This window comes from Oxyura jamaicensis, chromosome 1 (assembly GCF_011077185.1).
Source record: "Oxyura jamaicensis isolate SHBP4307 breed ruddy duck chromosome 1, BPBGC_Ojam_1.0, whole genome shotgun sequence".
NCBI classification, from domain to species: Eukaryota; Metazoa; Chordata; class Aves; order Anseriformes; family Anatidae; genus Oxyura; species Oxyura jamaicensis.
Window position 1 is genome coordinate 6,387,137 of NC_048893.1, and position 19,255 is coordinate 6,406,391.

Consider the following 19,255-nt stretch of genomic DNA (forward strand, 5'->3'; position numbering starts at 1 on the left):
ACAAATGTCTCATCACACATTTGGTTACCAGGATAATATAATTAGTTTTCTACATTAACCTTTCAAACACAGAGCCTGAATTTCAAGTTGAAAGCATTGTAAAAACACTCAGTCTGGAGGTATATTTTTTTTTTCCGCTTTTTTGTGTGTTGATAATAAAATATTATGACTGGGGGAAAAAAAACGGTATATACAAAAGATATTTTTACAGACAAGCTGGCTTTAACCAGTGTTGTCCACAGACCTTAGCTGTATGGTCCCTGCATAGGCTTGCATTTCCAAGTCTGGGCTAGCAGCCTTGACAGCACATTAATGCTGATAACTGCTAAAAGCTGAAGACAGGGCTGTCTTAAATCTTGATCACATTCAAGGTTTAAGCACTTCACTCCGGGCTGCGTCCTGCTTTTCAGAGGGAGCACTCTCCTGATATTAGATATCCGAGCCCTTCCCTTCAAAAGGAAACAGATGCCAGTCCTCACCTGCAAAAGGCAGCAGCAATAGATTCACCCGGAATTCTGCAAAGGCTGCGCTTAGTGCGTCCTTTGTCTAGGAAGATGCAAATTCCCATTTATCATCTTATCAGAGGAAAGGATTAGAAGAGACGGCGGGGTAATCTCCCACGGACTCAGCCACTGCAACACACGTGCAGACTTCCTAAGCTAATGAAGCTCCATTTAAAAAGCAGTGGGGCTTTGTGCCCTCACACCCAACAGAAGTCGCTTCCACTACCACATTTCTCTTGTGCTGAAGCTTCCTCCAATTTGCAGCTCGCATTTACACAAAGCCAGGTTTTGCCCATTTTGTTGCAAAAAAAAATAAAAAAATAAAAAATAAAAATCCAGGTTCAACAGGTCTTTTCTGGTATTTGATCCCAATGTATGCCAACAATGCATTAAACACTTAATCATGTATCCCAGAAACTCCCCTCTTCTCATCCGTGCATCCCTTGACCAAAACATCTGCACATCTTGTTCCCAAGCTTCACTGCTTCGCTTGTAAGATGACATTAACATTTCCCCTTTTCTGCAGTAAATAGTTCCGCTGACATATCTTAACATCCATTTCCATACTAAAGGCTGCGGCGCGTTGAGGTTTTAACAGCTGTAGTCATCCCACGGATCAGTCAAAAGACCTAAATCAAAGAACAAACTTGACTCTAAACCAAGGACCTGAGCACTCGATGGAGTGATTATCCTTCCAGGTTTAATTTTGGCATAGAACATCGAAATCAAGTGAAGCAGGGATTACAACCTTATTAGGGGACAACCTTATTAGGGGACAGGACAACGAGCTGAGGAAAGCGTCGTTCTCCCATCATCCCTGAAGTAAAATGAAAAAATTATCGCACACAACAAGAAGTTTCAAAAGGGAAGCTGGAATGCCAAATGCTGCTCATGCCATATCTCTACTGGAAGGTGGGAACTCAATTTTCAGGTGATTTCAGCCAAGTTCAGTCCCCACCACTACTTTTCCTACATCTCAGATCACCTCCTTTGTCATAAGGAATCTGGATGCGGGTATAAGCTACTGAGGACAAAGCACAGAGGGTTATGTGAGCTCTGAGCAACCTACTGAACCCAGCTCCCACAGGAAGAAAAATCCCTCATCTGCAGATCCTGCACAGTCATAAATCATTAGTTTTGTCAAAATTAACACGCTCTGAGGAAATCTGAGTTGGAAACTCAGGCTGTCTCTAGAAAATTGGCTCCTCCTTCTTTTCACAGCAACTGAAGGTGGGCTCCCAGGACTGCAATTCTGGGCTTCAATACCTGACAAGGAAGTCCCTTGGCGGGACTCATTAAGGACTAAATTCTGACGGGCTCCTGCTGTAGGTGAACTTGATGCCACAGCACATTCAGTCACAACCAGAAGCTGGACATAATAAAGAAATCAACCAAGCAAACAACAAGCAACAAAACCCAACAAAAAGCAGGTAACAAACCTGCCCTCAGAAGACAAAGCAGCCCTCAAAAGACAACGCAACCAGACCAAAAATCAATTGGTCTGAGTCATGGCACAAATGTCAAAGCACACACTCCTGCACTGTCTCAGAAGCACCCTGGCTTAAGCAGCTAGACGCCTAACTCCTGACAAAGCCTTACTCTGATTTGGGGTTGAAGAGAAAACTTTAGTGGTAAATCTCTAGCGCAGGTCAACCCAAAAGGGCTTACCCAACGCAGAATCCAAACACAAAGCTTAGCAGCCTCCTTCACTCTCCCCGGAAATAGGTGTAGGGAAGAAGTATTTGCTCACAACCCTAATGGTGAGAAGCTGGGAAGGGAATTTAACCCGGCTCTCACCCCTGTGGAAATATTCTAATCAGCAGAAGACTCCACACTGCCCAAGACACCCCCTTTTCTCTTCCACTTGCTGTTGACCTCTAGGAAAGGATATGGCACAATGATTTAAGGAGACAAAAGGATTTTACCTGCAGCTTGTTTTCAGGTGCTGCTTCACATGCTCGGGGCTAGTGCTTCTCACTGGCTCTAGGGGGCAACACGCACAGACTGCAGAAACCTTGGATCACCTCTCACAAACATTGAGGCTCCCGGTACAGCTAAGGAAAGGCAGACACCTCCAGATTTCCTGCTGTGAAGGCACCTGCTTTCTCCAAAGCCTGAACAAGGTGACCAAGGGCTTGCTTTATAAGCTAAGAGTCATTACTGTAACTCAAAATCTCGCCTTTATTCCTCTGAACTTGGCCCACTGTCCTTTTGCAAAGTGGTTCAGCACCCAGAAGAGGTCCTCAATAGGACAGAAGGGGGCTGGAAGCAGGAAGAGAAGCATTCTGCAGAAGAGTTATGGAGGACAACAAACACACAGGCAAGAAACATAAAGGTTCACCGATAACTAGTCCTATCATGCTACGGTATATATCACGCTGCAGACTATATATTACTTCTCTGTTTTCTTTACACATTTTTAACTGTTGATTTAATTTAATTTAATTTTTCCCATGGCAGGATTAGCAGGCAGGCTATAGAGGTGAAAGGACATTACATTAAGACAGCACATTAATCCTCTATCCCACCCAAGGCAGAAGCAAAACCAAACAAATAGCAGCTTCCTGGAAATTGAATTTCTGTTATCCAGATGTCAAAGATGTAATACCCCAATTACACAAACTATTGCCAGTGAAGCATGCCAGAGAATATGCAATGTAAATGGGGTGAGCACAGAGCTGCAAAACTGCAGAGTCAGCATCTGGCTCTCTGAGTGAGTGATAATTAGCACTGTGTGTAGACACTAATAAACATTTATGTCTGAAATTACAACTTTTAGCAGTGTTAATAAAGGATATATTGGCAATTCGTGGAATAAAAGGGTCTTGAAAAGAACGTCATATTAAACAATGGCAGGCACTTCCCATGCTTGCACAGAGATTTTTTTCCTCCCTAATTGCAAATGGCCACGCTATGTTGCTCTGAAATTAATCAGCACAAGCACATACCTAAAAAAACGGGTTGTGTTTCTTTGGTCTCCCCATTAACATCATTGCTGTAGTCAGAGATCTTATATATCTCATGATGGTAATCTGGAATGAAAAACGATAAAAAAAATTAGAACTCAAGTGATCTGGAAAAAATGAACACTGAACACATTGCTACAGTTTTACTACATAATTTATCAATATATCTGCAGTTTATTTCATGTACATCAAATTAACCACAGAAAATGTGCTCTGTATCAGCACCTCCTAAAAAAGGGCGCCCCCCCCCCCAAACACAAAAACAACTTTGCTCACACTGGAGAGGCTTAGCTAAAATATTTCACAGATTTTAGGGAATAGCCATGCCTGCCCTAAATTACTGTGTTCATTTTCACAGCAAATTATCCCACCAGATGCCAATTATCTGGCTTCTTGCTTTACAGATGGAAAGCAGATTTATAATGAAAACTTTACCTTCCCAGAGACCAAGAGAAACTTTCTAACTTTGCCTCGATAAGAAAGCCAGCGACGTATATTAGGGCTGCATCTTTCAGCTCTGCTGATTATCTTGAGGTCACTGGCCTCTGAGTTCTGAGGAAAGGAGGCTCAGGGACACCTTAGGATATTCACTTATAGAATCTAACGTCCACGAGAGATGACCCTAAAAATAAACACTGGCATCTTTTATTCAGAGATATGACAGGACGCTCGCAGAAAATTGAATTTCTGTTTCAAATAAAAGGATATTTTCTGTGAAGGTCTCTGCCGTAATCACAGGCATGTGTTCAGCAGAAAAACAGTTCTGTTTACATGTGTGTACAGAGGGAATAGTAATTACAAGAGGAAAAAAAAAACACAACAACCAAAAACAACTATCTAAGGGCAGCTCTCCTGGATTCTATTTCTGACTCTGCTACTGGCACACACTTTGTCCTTAGGCAAGTCACTCAAGACTGAACAATATATTCAGTGTCTTGAAATAGCTACCTCATCACCGAACTCCTGTAATGCTGAAGCCCTCCCAGCTGTCTCAGTTACTCCCTCTGAAAACTGGTTCTTATATTTACCTGCCTCACAAGAAGTCAGGTGGAGATTAACTCCTGGAAGAGCACTCGGAGGGATTCAATTAAAAGGCACAAGAGAACCGAATGGCACCATAGGCAACTCCTCCTCTCAAGAGGAACACACCTGCCTTTCTGACAAAACAATCAGCTACAGAATTATAAAGGTCTCCTATAAGTCAAGCTTCTTTGTTACGATTGTTTATTTGTACAGCATGACTGTCTTAACGGCACAAGAGGAGGAACTACCCAGTAAGTAAACCAGAATCAAGCATAATACAGCACTACAAAAGAAAGAAAAGAGGCTGGAAAGAAATGTCAGTATGGTATGGATGAAAAAAAAAAGAAAAAAAGGAAGGTAGCAAGGTCAGGAGTGAAGTGCTAACCAAAGAGGTAGCATTGGGGTTTTGCGTGTCACACCAAGGGAGTGAAACATATGGGCTGCCTGACGTGTACTGGGTAAAGGTGAAGTTTGAGCCACAGCATCGAGGAAGTAAAGGTCCCTTCTGTGAGGCTAAAAATACAGAATTTATGCGAGCTCTGTGCCCATTAGCTTTTCTCCACATTTTCATCCTCTGGAGATCTGCTAGGAGCGAGCACGTGGAAACTAGGAACTAAATAACTCACAGATTTGCAGTCCTGAGATATATAGATTACATGTGGTTTCTTCTCTAGCACTTCCCTGCGCTCATCCAGCCGGGCACAACTCTCTCCTGATCTACAGCTGCTGCCTGGAAGTCACCACGTTGCACCTCAGAGGTGGCTGCATTTTAGTGCAGGAACAGACTTCCTTTCAATCTGAAAGGAACTGATCATGCTGATAAGGTGCTCCAAAGTTTTTTTTTTTGGGGGGGACAGAATAAGCATCATGTATGTTATTGACAGGCTGTACATTACAAACAGATCGACCCAGCGTACCATTTTTCTCTTTGGTTTCCTTCTTCTGCCTCAGATGTCACAGTCCAGGCGCTGTGAAATCCATATCCATTTCACAACAGCAAACACTAAACTGTGACATTACTGAATGACTCCAGCAAGAGGCAAAGGCCAATTACAAGAGACAACTATTTATACATAATTATCTTCATAATCAACTGTGATAGAAAGAGGGTACGTGAGAGCAGACTCACATACAGAATGTGATTTTTATCTTCTCTGCTCTCAAAGTGCAAAGACATATTTTCTCTCAGGATGTGTTTTTAGTGTAGCTTTCTATTTGAATTCCTACATCCAAAAGGAGACAGCAGATAAAATACGAAATGCTAATAATTAACCATCGTAAATGAATTTATCCAACGAGGTTAAATAGATTGCCTTATACATTGAGAAATATTTAATCCAGCCTTGAGTGGCAACTGACAATTTGCAGAACATTGACACATTTTTGACAGTGCACACATTTTTACAGCTCTATTAGGAGAAAAATAAAACCGAGGCTTCGATTTCAGTTTTGCTTGTCCACATGTTTCACTTTCAAGCCCCATGCTCCAGCCCTGCACAAACTGCTTGAGAGGCGACTCAGAACATCAGATGCTAAGAAACCCCACAAACCAAACCTGTCCTTTATAGAAATGAAAGCCCTCCATGGGTCTGCTGATGCTGGCATTTAAAAAACCTCCAATAGATTTCAACAAGTCTGACCAGCTGCTGCCCCTCTAGTTTGGAGAAGGTGGTATGTGCAGTGCTCCAGACCCTCCTGTGCTGTTTGGGCAGTAATTATTTACTCTTCCTACCAGGCAAGTTAATTTCCATCTTTACATTTCTCTGCTTCTAATCTGATTTTGCAGCACGCCTACGAAGACATCAGCCTTCATCCAGCAAGTACTGAAAGTCGCCCTCCCCCCCGTCCCTAAGTGTGACATTACACCAAAGTAGTCACCTGCCCTGAACTTGGCATGCAGGACACACACAGCATTTCAGGGAGATATTTCAGACCAAGACTTCGAGACACAAAAGGGGAAAAAACATAATAATAAAGAAAATCCCACGTCAAATCAATCGGGGCAAGAGATCTAATCAGCTGAAGAAGCAATAAATACCCAGCCCAAATGAAAGCCTAGGGCTGGGAAGTCCACCTGTTAAAATGACTACCAGCGGCTGTATCTTTTTTTAAGAAAAGAAAACAACACGCAGGACTGAACCAGAGGGCTGTGTTCCTTCCCCGACATGAATCCAAATATTTTCCCAACGATCCCTTTTAAAATACCCTCTTTCCGAAAAGCAAACACACGCTGAGCGAACAAGTTGCATGCCAGCAATTCCTCCTCGCCCACGTACAATTAATTACCTGCGTGGATTTTAATAAAGCAACCTCTATGAGGCTTTTCTCTGAAATACGTGTATGTACGCAGTCCAGAGGAGGAAGAAAAAAAAAAAAACAAACACACACACACACAACAAATCCACAGGAGTTGAATACTAAAAAGGTCCGTCGCTGCTCAAGTGTCATTATTCTGCTAAATTCTCCATTTCACCTTTTTCTCCCCCCTCACCCAAGGGGGATTGACAATGAAATGCGATCCAACTTTATTTTGTAGGAGATCTGCCTGGAAAAAAAAAAAAAAAAAAAAAAAAAAAAAAAAAAAAAAAACACGTCCACCTTCGGAGGTGTCTTTTTTTGAAGCAACATGTAAGGTATACACGCAAATAATGAATATTCGTGTGTGTGCGAAGCGAGAGAGGGAAAGAAGGGGGGTCACGAAATAATGAAAAAAAAAAAAAAATAAAGACCTGCAATGCTTCGGGGAGTTGAAGCATACGATTCCGGAGTTAAATAATAAATACGAGGAGGGAGAGACATTACAGAGGTGGAGGAAAGGGAGCACACACATTTCATAACATCCTGCTCGCCTCCCGTGGAAGCCAGCCCCGTTTATGTAAAAGTCTTCTCCGCGGCACAAACAAACAAACAGCACAAAGCCGCCCCCCTCCCCACTTTTACCTTGATTTATCAGTTTAAAGCTTTGGGATTTCCTGCTTCTCTTCCTCTCGGTAAACTCCATGGTGCGGCCAGGAGGAAGAAAGGGAAGGAGAAAGGGGATGAGAGGAGCGAGCAGGGCGGCCGCGCAGCGGGGAGCAGCAGGCGAGACCAAGGTCCGTCTCTTTAATCAGCAAAATAAACGCAGCCTGGCAGATTTCGGCTCCAACTGCAAATAAAGGCAGCCGGGACAAGTTGGCTCCGGCCCCCTAAGGAGCCGCCCGCCCTCCCAGGCCGCCCCAAACTTTGAGGGGAAAGCGGGGTGCGGCGAGAAGGGGGGGGGGGGAGGACGGACGAGCCCGGGGCGATGCCGGGCAGCGCCGCCGCCGCCTCCCCCGCCGGCTGCGAAGGGCGGCCCGCAATGGCTCGATGGCACCGGGACCCCGCTGCCACCTGCTGGGGGGAAGGCGGCGAGCCCCGCCGTGCTGGTGGCGGCGGTGGTGGTGGCGGAGGAGCCGGCTCCGGAGGCCGGCCAGCAGCCCCACGCCACCCCGGGGACGCAGCCCCGGAGCTTCGGGCCCCGCGGCGAGCCGGGCTGGGCGCCGGAGGGGGGCTGGAGGGAGAGGGGCTGAGAGGGCAGCGCCATTTTGTGGCCCCCCTCCCGCCTTCCCCTCCCTCCTCCCTCCAGCCACTTGCTGGCTCCCTCTGCCGTGCCCCGGCGCTGCTACACGGCCCTCGGAGCCCCGATGGCTCCCTCAGAGCAGCCGGGGGTGCTGACAGGGCGCTCGGCGTGGCCCCGGCTTCACCCGTGGGGTGGCCGGGCGTGACGGAGCGGCGGCCTCCTGTCAGGGAGCCGTCCTGCCAGCCCCGGAGGAGGCTCCCTGAGGGGCTCTGGGTGATTTTTGGAGGCTGGAGGTGACCCCACGCTGGGGACGGTGACGGTGGAGAGCGTCGCACCAACGTTGGACTCGGCGGTGGTGGAGCTGCCACTGTGCGAGTGGGGTATGTGGGGTGGGTGAAAGGCAGAAATAGGGCTGGGCTGGGTAACTAACTGCTTGTTGATGTGTTTTACAGCAATTCTCGCAGTGATGTGCCAGCATGTATCACCGAGCACATTGAGGAACAGACCAAGACTGTGAGGAGCGCGTTGAACCACTGTCCTGGCAAAGGATGCCAAGTTTCACTCTCGATGGGCAAACACGGAGTCCCACAGTAAAACACAGTCTCATTCCTTGGAAGGAATAAGATTCACAGCGTCTGGCAACCCTCCGACGATTACCAAGGGGGTCACCATAGCCATATGGATGATCCAAATGCAGCTGAACTTAATGCTTTGATTTATCCGCCAGTTGATGCCTCCAGCCATACTTGTGGTTCACTTATGTTGCACTAAATTAGTTTCTGGTGTAGCTTTTAGTTTTCACTGTCAAGAGTGCCTTTGCTTATTGCCTATAGAGGACTCAGACTTTTACAATTATGACTACGGATAACCAAAACACAGCTCCCGATCATCATCTTGTGTTTTAAATGTAGTCAGGCTGTGTTATGACAAGGAGAAGAGTATGTGATAGTTGCATACGCATACTCGAACAGAAGCAGATCTTCACGTGGTCTAATCAGAGTACCCAGGAGAATTCCATTGGCTCCAGTAATATTGACTGACCCTATCACTTTGAGTAATGAAATAAAATCAGCAAGAGGAAAGCAAAGTGAATATTAATAATAATGATTTGTTTCATAGTGGCGTGAGTAGACACAGATCTGAATTCTCTAGTGGAAGGTGCTGTCCAAACACCATGCAGAGAGTTTACCCAGTTCCAGAAAAGCAAAATCAGAAAATAGGTTTAATGGTGAAGCAATATCAGAAAATATGCCTAATGGTAAAATTTATTAGACTCTGGAAAATTAAATTCATGAGGGAGGTTATGGAAACCTCACAGATTGGGTAAGGGTGTAATTTTCTATTAAATTGCTAAGTGGAAAATCCCAGAGGCAATCAATATGCTACTTTTGGAATTTTCCTAAACTTCTCTGTAAGACTTTGTGAAAGGAAACTGGGCTAACATACTATTTAAAATCCTGTATTATATATTTTTGGGTGAATGCTGAAGCAGCAAAGGTAGATGGATGTCATGTGCTGTTTGCTAAATTATATGGGTCCAATTAATCTCTGGTACAGTGCAGTGAAGTCAGGTTTGAGATGCAGAAGCAGTGTTCCTAATTTTTGTATACAAAAAAGAGTATTTTTTCCCAAATAATTTGCTGATTCCTGTCTGCTAACTATTTACCAGACTTAAAGCATTGCTGAAACTGTTGTATGACTCTCATCCTTACTGGGACAATAGGAGAATTTTATGAAACATAAGGCCTTCATTTACTGTTCAGCTCACATGATAAGCTTTATCCTGCTTTTGCCAAAGGAATGTGATACAAAAATAAAAAGGTCTTTTCTCTTTTCCTTGGTTATTCAATTTTGTTTAACATCTGGTATATAATTTATGAAAACATGTTTTATCAACTGTTTTTTCCTCCTTTTAGTTCTTCTTCTGTGTTAGTTTTTTTTTGCTTAAAGGAACACAATTCAAAATGTCAGTTTAGTCTGAACGCTGCACACAAGTTTCAGGTAACATTTTACAAGTTAGCACATCCCTTTTTCATTAGTGTTACTCATTTTGCTTCCTGTGCATTTGACAAAAGAGATTCACCCTTTTCTAGGTGCAGAATGAGCTTGTTCTGCAAACAGACCTAATTATAGTTACTCGGATGAGTAAATCTTGCGCTTTTCATTTATGAAAATATTAGCCCGTTTGGATACCTAGGCCCTGATCCTGCAATCTCATGTGCATAAAAGTGAATTAGAAACTAGGACAAGGTGACTTTAGGTCAAAGTCTTCTAGTTATCCACAGAATGTGTAGGAGGATCCAGTAACTGCAAAACAATCTTTCCATCCCGTACTGCTCATGTTTCTCAGCCATGATGTAGAAAAAACGACTTGAACTCAAAGGCTCCTGTAGTCCACGTATGCAGTAAATCGCAAGCTTCTTTCGGGGGGTGTTTTGGGGCTGGTATCCTACAACTGGACTCAGACCGTCTGCTCATGTTTCATGGGATGCCACCACATTATTCCAGCTGGAGAAACGCAGGGATGAAAGTCCTCCTTATCCCTTGCTGCCTTGTGTCACTCCAATAGTTGGCTGCATCTCTGTGGTAGCCGAGTAACTTATGATGAAGTGCACTGGCTCCAACAAGCAGTCAGCTTTTAATTTCATCTTTTATTTCAGTTAATGTCTCAGTATTGGATTATTATCATTACATATTAAGAAAACGTAGTTTTTTTTTATTATTATTTTTTTCTTGCTGAAAACAGAAAATTCAGAGCATTGTTTAATATATTCCTGAATGGTCACAAAGTATTTCCTCAATCAAATCAGTAATTGAGTAATGTGTTTTTCAAAATGCCATGAAATTAGCTAACTAAATAAAGGCTTTATCTTGCAACATATTCCAAGTCAGTATGATTATCCCTGGCAAGTTCCTAGTTACCATTTTATTCTGCTGTAAGTAACTTTCAATATATTGCCTTCCCCTTCTTATCCAATAATAATTTTTCGGACAATTTTCTGGTTTGTAAAATTATGGTTTTATTTCATGTATAGAACACTAGCTAATCAATTAAATATAATTACTCTCATAATATTTCAGTATGAATAGCAGCAATGCTCTTCACACAGGGATGTTGCAGACCGTTCCTTTGTTTCCAGCCTCATCCCCAGAACAGGTGTGTCCAGTTAATCAGGAGGTTTTGATTATTATTCACAAAGTAGGGTTGAATAGGAGCAAAATGACTGAGGAATTGTAGAGCTTAGGAGAATTTTACAGGTCTACTAAGAGATCCTTCAGCTCTTCAGGTGGAAAAATTATACTGAGAAATGCTGTAAAAACTTGATGGATTGATTTGAGGCTTTAAGTCTAACGTCAAGGAACACACATAAAGCCAAAAGAGGTAGGAAGAGGCTGCTGTTGTCTTAATATTGCCATGATTACGACTCCTTTTGGAGCTCGAGGAAGTTCAGTGTGATATTAGAAAGCAGGAGAAGGGTGAAGAGGTAAATTAGAGATCAGGAATTGCATAGGTGACAGGTTAATAGGTTAGCTATTTCGGTTAGTTATGTTTAATGAATGTCATTGAAGATTTTATAAACTCTGGTAGCGTTTTTCCCTTGCAGGTTTCCAGTGGTGTTTTTGTGGCCATATAAAATACGTAAGCAGTACTTTTTCTCATCTTCCAGTTTGACAATAAGTCACTGGTGTTGCTCTGTCCTACCGCAAACCTTCCCTTCTGGAGGGCTTTCACGTTGGCGTATCTGAGGACTGGGTCATCACAGAGGTAGGGCTGTGGATGTCCAAGTCTGAAGCGTGGAAGTGCAGTTTAACTTATTTTCTGATCCCCTGTAAGTTCTCCCTGTAACATTTCAGTTGCAGTACTTGACATCTTAGTATGTCTCAATCCTTCCTCTTTTTTTTTTTTTTTTTTTTTTTTTTTTTTCCCCTTTGGGATGCTATTTTGAAATAACTTCTTGTCTGCTCTGCTGTTTGTTAATCTTCCTCACATAAATTTTAAAGAAAAAGCTACAGGACGCAACGATGTTTTTATCTGTTTGCCAGCTCAGGGAAACTAAAACATTCCAGAACTGGTTCAACAATAAAGCATATAACTGAATCTATGTACAAAGTGTTCTTTGTGTGTGTGTTACAAGCCCTCTGTACACTTCTGTTGCAGACTGCAAAATCCATTTCGGCTGTAAAGCTGGACTTTTCCTTCCTTCTGTCATTTTGTGTGTACCTTGGATGGAAATTGCAAGGCAGGGCAGTAGAAGTGTCAAATTTTGATGGTTATCAATTCTGATTGAATCCTCGTGGGATAAATGGATATTAAGATACCAACTCTTCCCTAGGATAAGCCACTTTTCAAACTTGAATTCTGGGAGGAGTGGGAAGACCGAGGTGTCCAAGCAACGGATTTGGTTGGAGGATAAATAAGAAATGGTCTCAACAACCCTTTTATGAACGCTAAAGTGGAGAAATCTGCCCATATACATGCCTATTCTGTGCTTCTCCACAACATAGAAAAATCACAAGCTGCACAAATCTTGCCCTGCTTCTGACTTAAAACCCAAGATGCTTCAAGGTAACTGAGGGCAATGTGAGCAGGGCTCATTATTTTGCCTGAAACTCAGAATTTTTTGTGCTCTGTAAAGAGTGATAGTCTTTAGAAATCTTAGCAAAGTCTGGATGTGTTTCTGCATCACTACCACCTCTGTCTAAGAGATGAAGTGTAAACCCAGGCTGGCACTTGAGGAAAGGGCACGTTTAAGCTTGGGGTAGTTCAGGGATCAACGTTTAATCACGGGAAGCCAAGCACAGCTAGGCTGAGCGGTCCCATCGCTGATGAATGTTACAGGCACAAATTGTGGCAAGCTCAGCTCAGAGTCCGTCAGCCCGGCGAGTCCCCTGCTAGGAAGAGTTCAAAGAGGGCTGTGCCGCTAATCACACCTACATTTTTGTGGCTGTTTGCTCCAGCCTCAGCAGCTGAAGGCAGATACAGGAGTGCAGCCATGGAGAGTCAATCACTGGAGCTACAGACACAAAATGAATGTGGAATCAGCTGCAGGAACAATAGCATTTAGCGACATTAGACAGCTCCTTGAGGCTGCGGGATGAAGGAGCCCAGACAACGACCATCCTCCTTTGAGTCCTGATGTGGGGACATTATGCTGTGCTCCCCCCAGCCCAGCCTTCTTCCCGTTTCCAGCTTTCCACAGGGAGCTGCTCTCTGCATCTTGATTCTGCCTTGATCCTCCTCCGTTTCTCCAGCCACACATTAGTAAAAGCACTCGCGCTAAAATCAATGGGACTTTGAAAACTAAAAGTAATGTGTGCTTTGGTATGCTACTAATCCACTTATTTGGATCCTCTTACTGCTCCTCTGGGCTGCCCTGATCCCCTCTATCAGCCCACCCAGCTGCTCTGATCTGCTCTCTAAACTTGCGCCGCGGCTCTATTAGCATCCCTGTCAACTCACAGGGCTGCTGCCTCAACGCCTTCAATCCCCACTCCCAATGAGAGTCTCTCCACTAAATTATAATCCTTGTAGCCGAGAGTACTGATGTAAGCCAAAATAAATTCATGAAAAGTTGCTGCAGCTCCTACTAAGATGTTCGGTTTCCCTAAATGTTTTCAAACAGCACTTACATTTCAGGCGGGGGAAATAGGTGAAGACACGTTCATAACTACCTGCCTGCCTTTCAGTTCCCAAAAAGATCAAATTTTATTGCAAGATACAGTGCAGTTCAAAATCTACTCGCCGTGCACTTTTTAAAGACAGATTATGTGAATTTAATATCTGTGTCAGACTGGAGACTGACAACACCTGAAAATGGTGCTTTTATTCAGAAGTAAGATATATGCAGCAGCATTTTCATTAATGTGGCTCCCCCTGGATTTATCTTTAGAGATGTGTAGATATTGAAGACTTCATCCCCCTTTCAGTCCTTGACCTCTCTGCTGAGGCAGCCAGTGCACCTGAATGGGTATTTTGTCTGAGATGGACAAATCCTGCAGGGATCAAACTGACAACACAGAAGTCCGATCATTTCATAACAACTTTCAGAGATTTCTTGCCTGGGTTGGATAGAAACTAATGAATTCAAACTTACAAACACAATATGCTCAACCATTTATCTTCCATACATATAAAAATAGAAGAAAAATAGATGTTTTTATGAGCTTTTCTACCATCCAGCAAGAGCTGTTTGGTATTTGAAGGTCTCCATTGTGTTTATTCATCCATAATTTGAATACAGCTAAGATGTCTCAAAAAGTGAGGATTGTGATGTACAGACCTTCCTTCAGGGAAGCTTCAGGAGAGAGAGACAATTGCATGGATCTGAAGCTCAGGGCATGGAATTTGACAGCCCTGTCTGCAGCTGCAGGTATTACTGCTCTTCCTGCATCTTTCCTGGAAAGAGTTTGCTGCTTGGATATCTGTTGTGCAGACTGATGCTGAGAGTAAACGTTCTGTATTTAATGCGGTTTGCCCCGTACTGACAAAGTGATGGAAATAAGAACCATCTACAGAAATATCAACAATAAATTGCATGATCATTTTCCTGCAAGGTGTTTTGAATTGTTTAGCTGTCACAAGCAGTCAGAGTCTGTGTTTGCACTGCTGTCAAAAGAGCACAGTCTTCCTACTGAGATCCTGAGCCATGGATTCCTTACAGGCTCTGATGACACGATACCATAAACTGTTTCCTGAACAACAAATTTATTCTCAGATATCTCCCCTACCAGCCAGTTTGGCACTAATTAGCTGTTCTTGAATGTAAGGCTTTTTAGAAGCCATAATCACTTTCTAGAACAACTCAGTTTCACAGAAACCAAAACTGCTGGGGTGAGAATTGACTCATGTGTCCTTCAGACAACCTGAACAATTCACCTAACTATTCCCTTATCAAGACCAGAGGTTAATCGTCATTCGAACAGTTATTTCAAGCATGTTTCTGAAAGCCACGCTAGCCTTACTAATCAGTAACACCCATATGGAGTCACCCAAGCATTTTAGTGGGGCATGACGTGGGTCTGTCCAGACAGACAGGAAATACAGGGGCTGAATTGCCACAGGAGCTAATCAAGAGATGGTTTAAAAAAAATCAAAACAAAACAAATTGGCCTGCTTCTTTTACTCCTAAGGATGCATGGATGTTTTGAAGAGTTCTGTTTGTTAGAAATGTTGGGGAGTATTTTCTGCCATTGCCTCACCCGTGAGCTTTCCTTGTGTTTGCAGGTGGCATTTGGACACCCATGGAGGAGTGCTGCCCACCTTGTCTTCTTTCCTATTCCCTCTGTCTGAGTGTTTCTCAGTCCGTGACCACCTGGAGATTGTGTCCAACTGGCTACGGGTTTTGGAAATGAAAGTACAAAAAGCAAGCCTAGCATGGGTGGCTTAAATTCTCTCTGTGAGGGCAGGGGCACGTCCCCAGGGCAAGAATTTTAGGGATGTGCAATTTGCAAACCATAGCAAAGGTGCTACCAAGGCTGTATAGAACAAACTGTCACAAACTAGGCAGAGTTGACCTGTGGATGTGACAAGCTGGAGATGCCTCTAAACTAGGGGAACATGAGGAACTATCTGGGTTAATACCCTCCTAAAAGTTAATGACTGCCTTAATAAATGAAGGAAAGAGTGAGCATGGACATGGAGCTCCCTTTGCCAGATGTGGACGTATTTAGTCATGGCATAAAACCAGTTTTATCAAATATCATTTTTGCTATTCTGTTTTGAAGATGAATAAAAGGAACCATGCACCTATTTGAAAAAAAGGTTTCCAAGAGTGGTTTGTGCCCTCCGTTACTTGAATTCATTTTCAGTCTCAGTCAGCCATAAGGTATTGGGTTTGCCTCCTGTGTACAAATGAAAGCATACAATGGCTGAGCTGTGGTTTTCCCCTGTATTAATATCAGATAGAAAAGTGAAACTGGATAGCCATAAATAACTGAATAACAGCTGAATATAAACAGAATATATACTGAATATAAACTGAGTACAACCAAAGTCATTCTGATCAGCTTCACCACTTTGGCAAACAGATGACATCTGGGATGTTTGAGTGAAATGATGTATTTCTGAGCTGCCTTCAATAATCTCTCTGCAAGCTGACAGTTGGCTTGCAGCAAATAAAGCTGAGCAATCAGTTAATCATCAAGAAATTGGAATGAAACACCTTCTGTATGTTTTAAGCTTGTACTTCTATTACTTACAAGGCTCTTATGAATGTTCCAAGATTTTGAGCAGCTTCTAGATTTCCCTTGTCAGTCTTGATTTAATATGGAATGTTGTGAAGTGAATTACTTCAAAGCAGGCTTGTGGTTAACTCTGTGGGGTTGTTCCAGAGGTCTGCGGAAACCTGGATATAGGAAAAACACTGGTAATACTATTGCTTCCAGACCCAAGCTCAGCGGCAGTGAGCTCTCAAGACTCTGCAAGTGGTTTTGGGAGAGCGTAACGGCCTGGCTACAGCCTGACAGCAAATATAACATTTATTAATCACATGTGAGATAGAAATACACAGGCATCGTGGTACTAAACCAGCAGCATTGCCCTGAAAAGCAAAACACGGGCAGTAGAAAATAGTCAAGCTAAGGATTTATAGCAGTCATCTAATTGATTTTAATGAGTAGAGTAATGCCATATATGATAAATGAGAAAGATACAGTTTGCAATACAGCTTGGAAAAGCACCCATTTTACATGCTAAAAATATCTTACATGCTGATGTCACCAAAAGGATTGCTGCATGAATGAGGGACCGGCACAGTGAAGGAATTGTGCCCTTCCATAACACACTGATAAGCAGTTTCCATAATCACAGGCCAGGGCTTCTCAGAGCAATGGTGTGTCTGGAGGCTTGGAGAAACCCTCCCATCATGTGGGAGAACAGCGTGTCCATGCCATGTTGTCCAAGGAGCAGAGCTCACAGAGTGAACTGTCATATGTGCCATGAGTTTGTCCGGCAATGGAGGCTCCAGGTATCCATCCTACACCAAAGTACCATGTCTGAATGGAAGCAGTCAAAGGACCAGAGGTTGGTACTGAAGCAGGCGGGGACCATAATGGATTGTGAGCACAGATATACCCATTAGGAGGAACAGAGAAGCTTTGAGCAGGCTCCAGCCAAGACTTGACCCAACTGTCTCAGTGATTTATGTCCTGCAGAAAATGTTGCCCTTAGCCCAAGGCAAAGAGGAATCAAACAGATTTGCCCTTCCAGAAATCAGAGAGCAACCTGGATTGGATTTCCTCATGAGTTGCTAGTGAAAGAAAAAGAAGGAAATACTACTTGTATACAGCAAAATAGTTTGTGATCTCTTCAGGAAAAGAAAACGTGAGGATATGGATGACCCCAAATACATATTTTTCCTTTCATTCTTCAGAGAGATACTAATGAAAGCCCTCACAGAGGGCAGAGACAACATGCATACATATTTACATATATAAGGCAACACTTGGGAGATATTTTATTTTGCAGATAGCCACTTATGTTCCCTAGGACAACTGTCTTGATCACAGAGAGCATTTGCATTAAATGGCACTTTGATTTGGAGGCAAGTGAGCACAGAACCAGGAGTACTGGAAGACGGGCACCAAATCAAGAGTAGAAGCTTGTGTCATCTTTAATGAACTTTTAGACATCTTTTAGAGGTACAGTGTTAATTTCAAACCTAGCCAAAGCTGTTTACCAACATAAACTGTCAGCTGCTTTCCTTTTTCTGTTATAACCCCTCCTGATACCTTGCTGGTTTGTTTTGAATTTTATAAACCAGGGAAGTCTCTGGAATAGGTATCAGCTCAGTGTAATTGCATTATTGGGAATACTGTGTGTAACTTGGCTTTCCTCTTTCATTTTGTACCATCTCTAATTGAGGTATGATGTCAAACTGGAGCAAGAGAATGAGGCAGGAAATGAAGCAAGGTCTAAGGTTATATCCGTGCTGCAGCTAATTGAAGGGGGCAGCTGGCACTCAGACATCAGTGTCCAGAGCAGTTTGCCATAAAGCCCACCACAGATCATTTCTACAGCTTCTCCGTTTCTGCCCTGACCCAGTGTGAGCATATCCCCACGGGCCTCTCTCCTGAAACCTGCTCAGATCCTTCCACCGTCGGTTGTGAAGTAATTTCCTTTAAGAGAACTATGAAAAAGCGTAGGAGGACTGTTCCTGCTTCCTCATTGCACAGTGATTGCATTCAAGCTGAGGTAAAACAGGGCATGATTTCTAATCCATACCCCTCCAGCCTGGGTTTAAAATCACCCTTAGATTGATGGGCCATATTGTAGTCTTAATTTTCTGTAAGAAGGAGCCTTAGTGCTCAAATTATCTAAACCAGGTGGAAAGCGGGTCACAGTGGCAGCCCTCCAAAACATCTAACCATGGCAAAGGAGTTCACAACAGAGAAAGTGAAAGAATCTGGGAGAATCGAAAGGTGGAAAAAGGCTGGCGGAGCAGGAGCTGCCCTGTGCCACAGCACGTGGCTGAAGGAGATGGAGGTGCAGCCACCAGCCAGGCCGTTTCTAGGCAAAGGAGCAGAGGGGACATTACAGTGACTTTCACCCTGCACTGTTTGGTGGCCTTCAAAACATGTTCTCCTGTGATGACAGGCTGAGAGAGCTGGGGCTGTTCAGCCTGAAGAGAAGGCTCTGGGGTCACATCATTGCAGCTTTTCAGTACTTAAAGGGGGCTTATAAAAAGATGGAGAGCAACTTTTTGCTCGATCAAACAATGACAGTACGAGGGGGAATGGTTGTAAACTAAAAGAGGGGAGATTTAGATTAGAGGTCAGGAGGAAATTCCTCATTCAGAGGGTGGTGAGGCACTGGCACAGGTTGCCCAGAGAGGTTGTGGCTGCCCCATCCCTGAGGTGTTCAAGGCCAGGTTGGATGAGGCCCTGAGCAACCTGATCTAGTGGGAGACATCCCTGCCCATGGCAGAGAGGTTAGATGATCTCTAAGGTCCCTTCCAACCTGAGCCATTGTATGATTTTGTGATTCCCAGTAAAGGTGTAGCCCGTTACTTATATGATGAATTTAATTCTACAGTTGGCTTTTCTTATCCATTCTCTGAGGCCTGTTCTGGACCTTTCAGACCTCCCTAGCCACGGGATGGCCACCACTGGGTAAAAGCAGGTCAGGAAGGGAAACAGGACAAACTTCAGAGTCCAGCTCCCGTCACGCTATCTCTGTGAGTGTCACAGAAGCTGCATGCCCCGTGACGAGCAGTCAGGATAACAGC

General features: G+C 43.6%; 1 protein-coding gene and 1 long non-coding RNA gene across 3 annotated transcripts in view; one reads left to right on the forward strand and one right to left on the reverse strand.

Annotated features, from left to right (window-relative positions):
• Positions 1-7,932, reverse strand: part of BEND7 (BEN domain containing 7) — a 46,310-nt gene extending 38,378 nt beyond the window's left edge. For both annotated transcript variants that reach the window (XM_035337526.1, XM_035337519.1), the window contains exons 1-2: positions 7,433-7,932; positions 3,452-3,535 (exon numbers count right to left, since the gene is read on the reverse strand). In XM_035337526.1, the coding sequence (XP_035193417.1) occupies positions 3,452-3,535; positions 7,433-7,493 (145 nt within the window). In that variant the 5' untranslated portion in view covers positions 7,494-7,932. The remainder of the gene's footprint in view (positions 1-3,451; positions 3,536-7,432) is intronic.
• Positions 7,933-8,200: 268 nt separating this feature from the next.
• On the forward strand, positions 8,201-9,866 carry LOC118173194. The gene is made up of 2 exons (XR_004754079.1): positions 8,201-8,399; positions 8,483-9,866. It is a non-coding gene; the product is annotated as an uncharacterized LOC118173194 (long non-coding RNA).
• Positions 9,867-19,255: the final 9,389 nt, after the last annotated feature.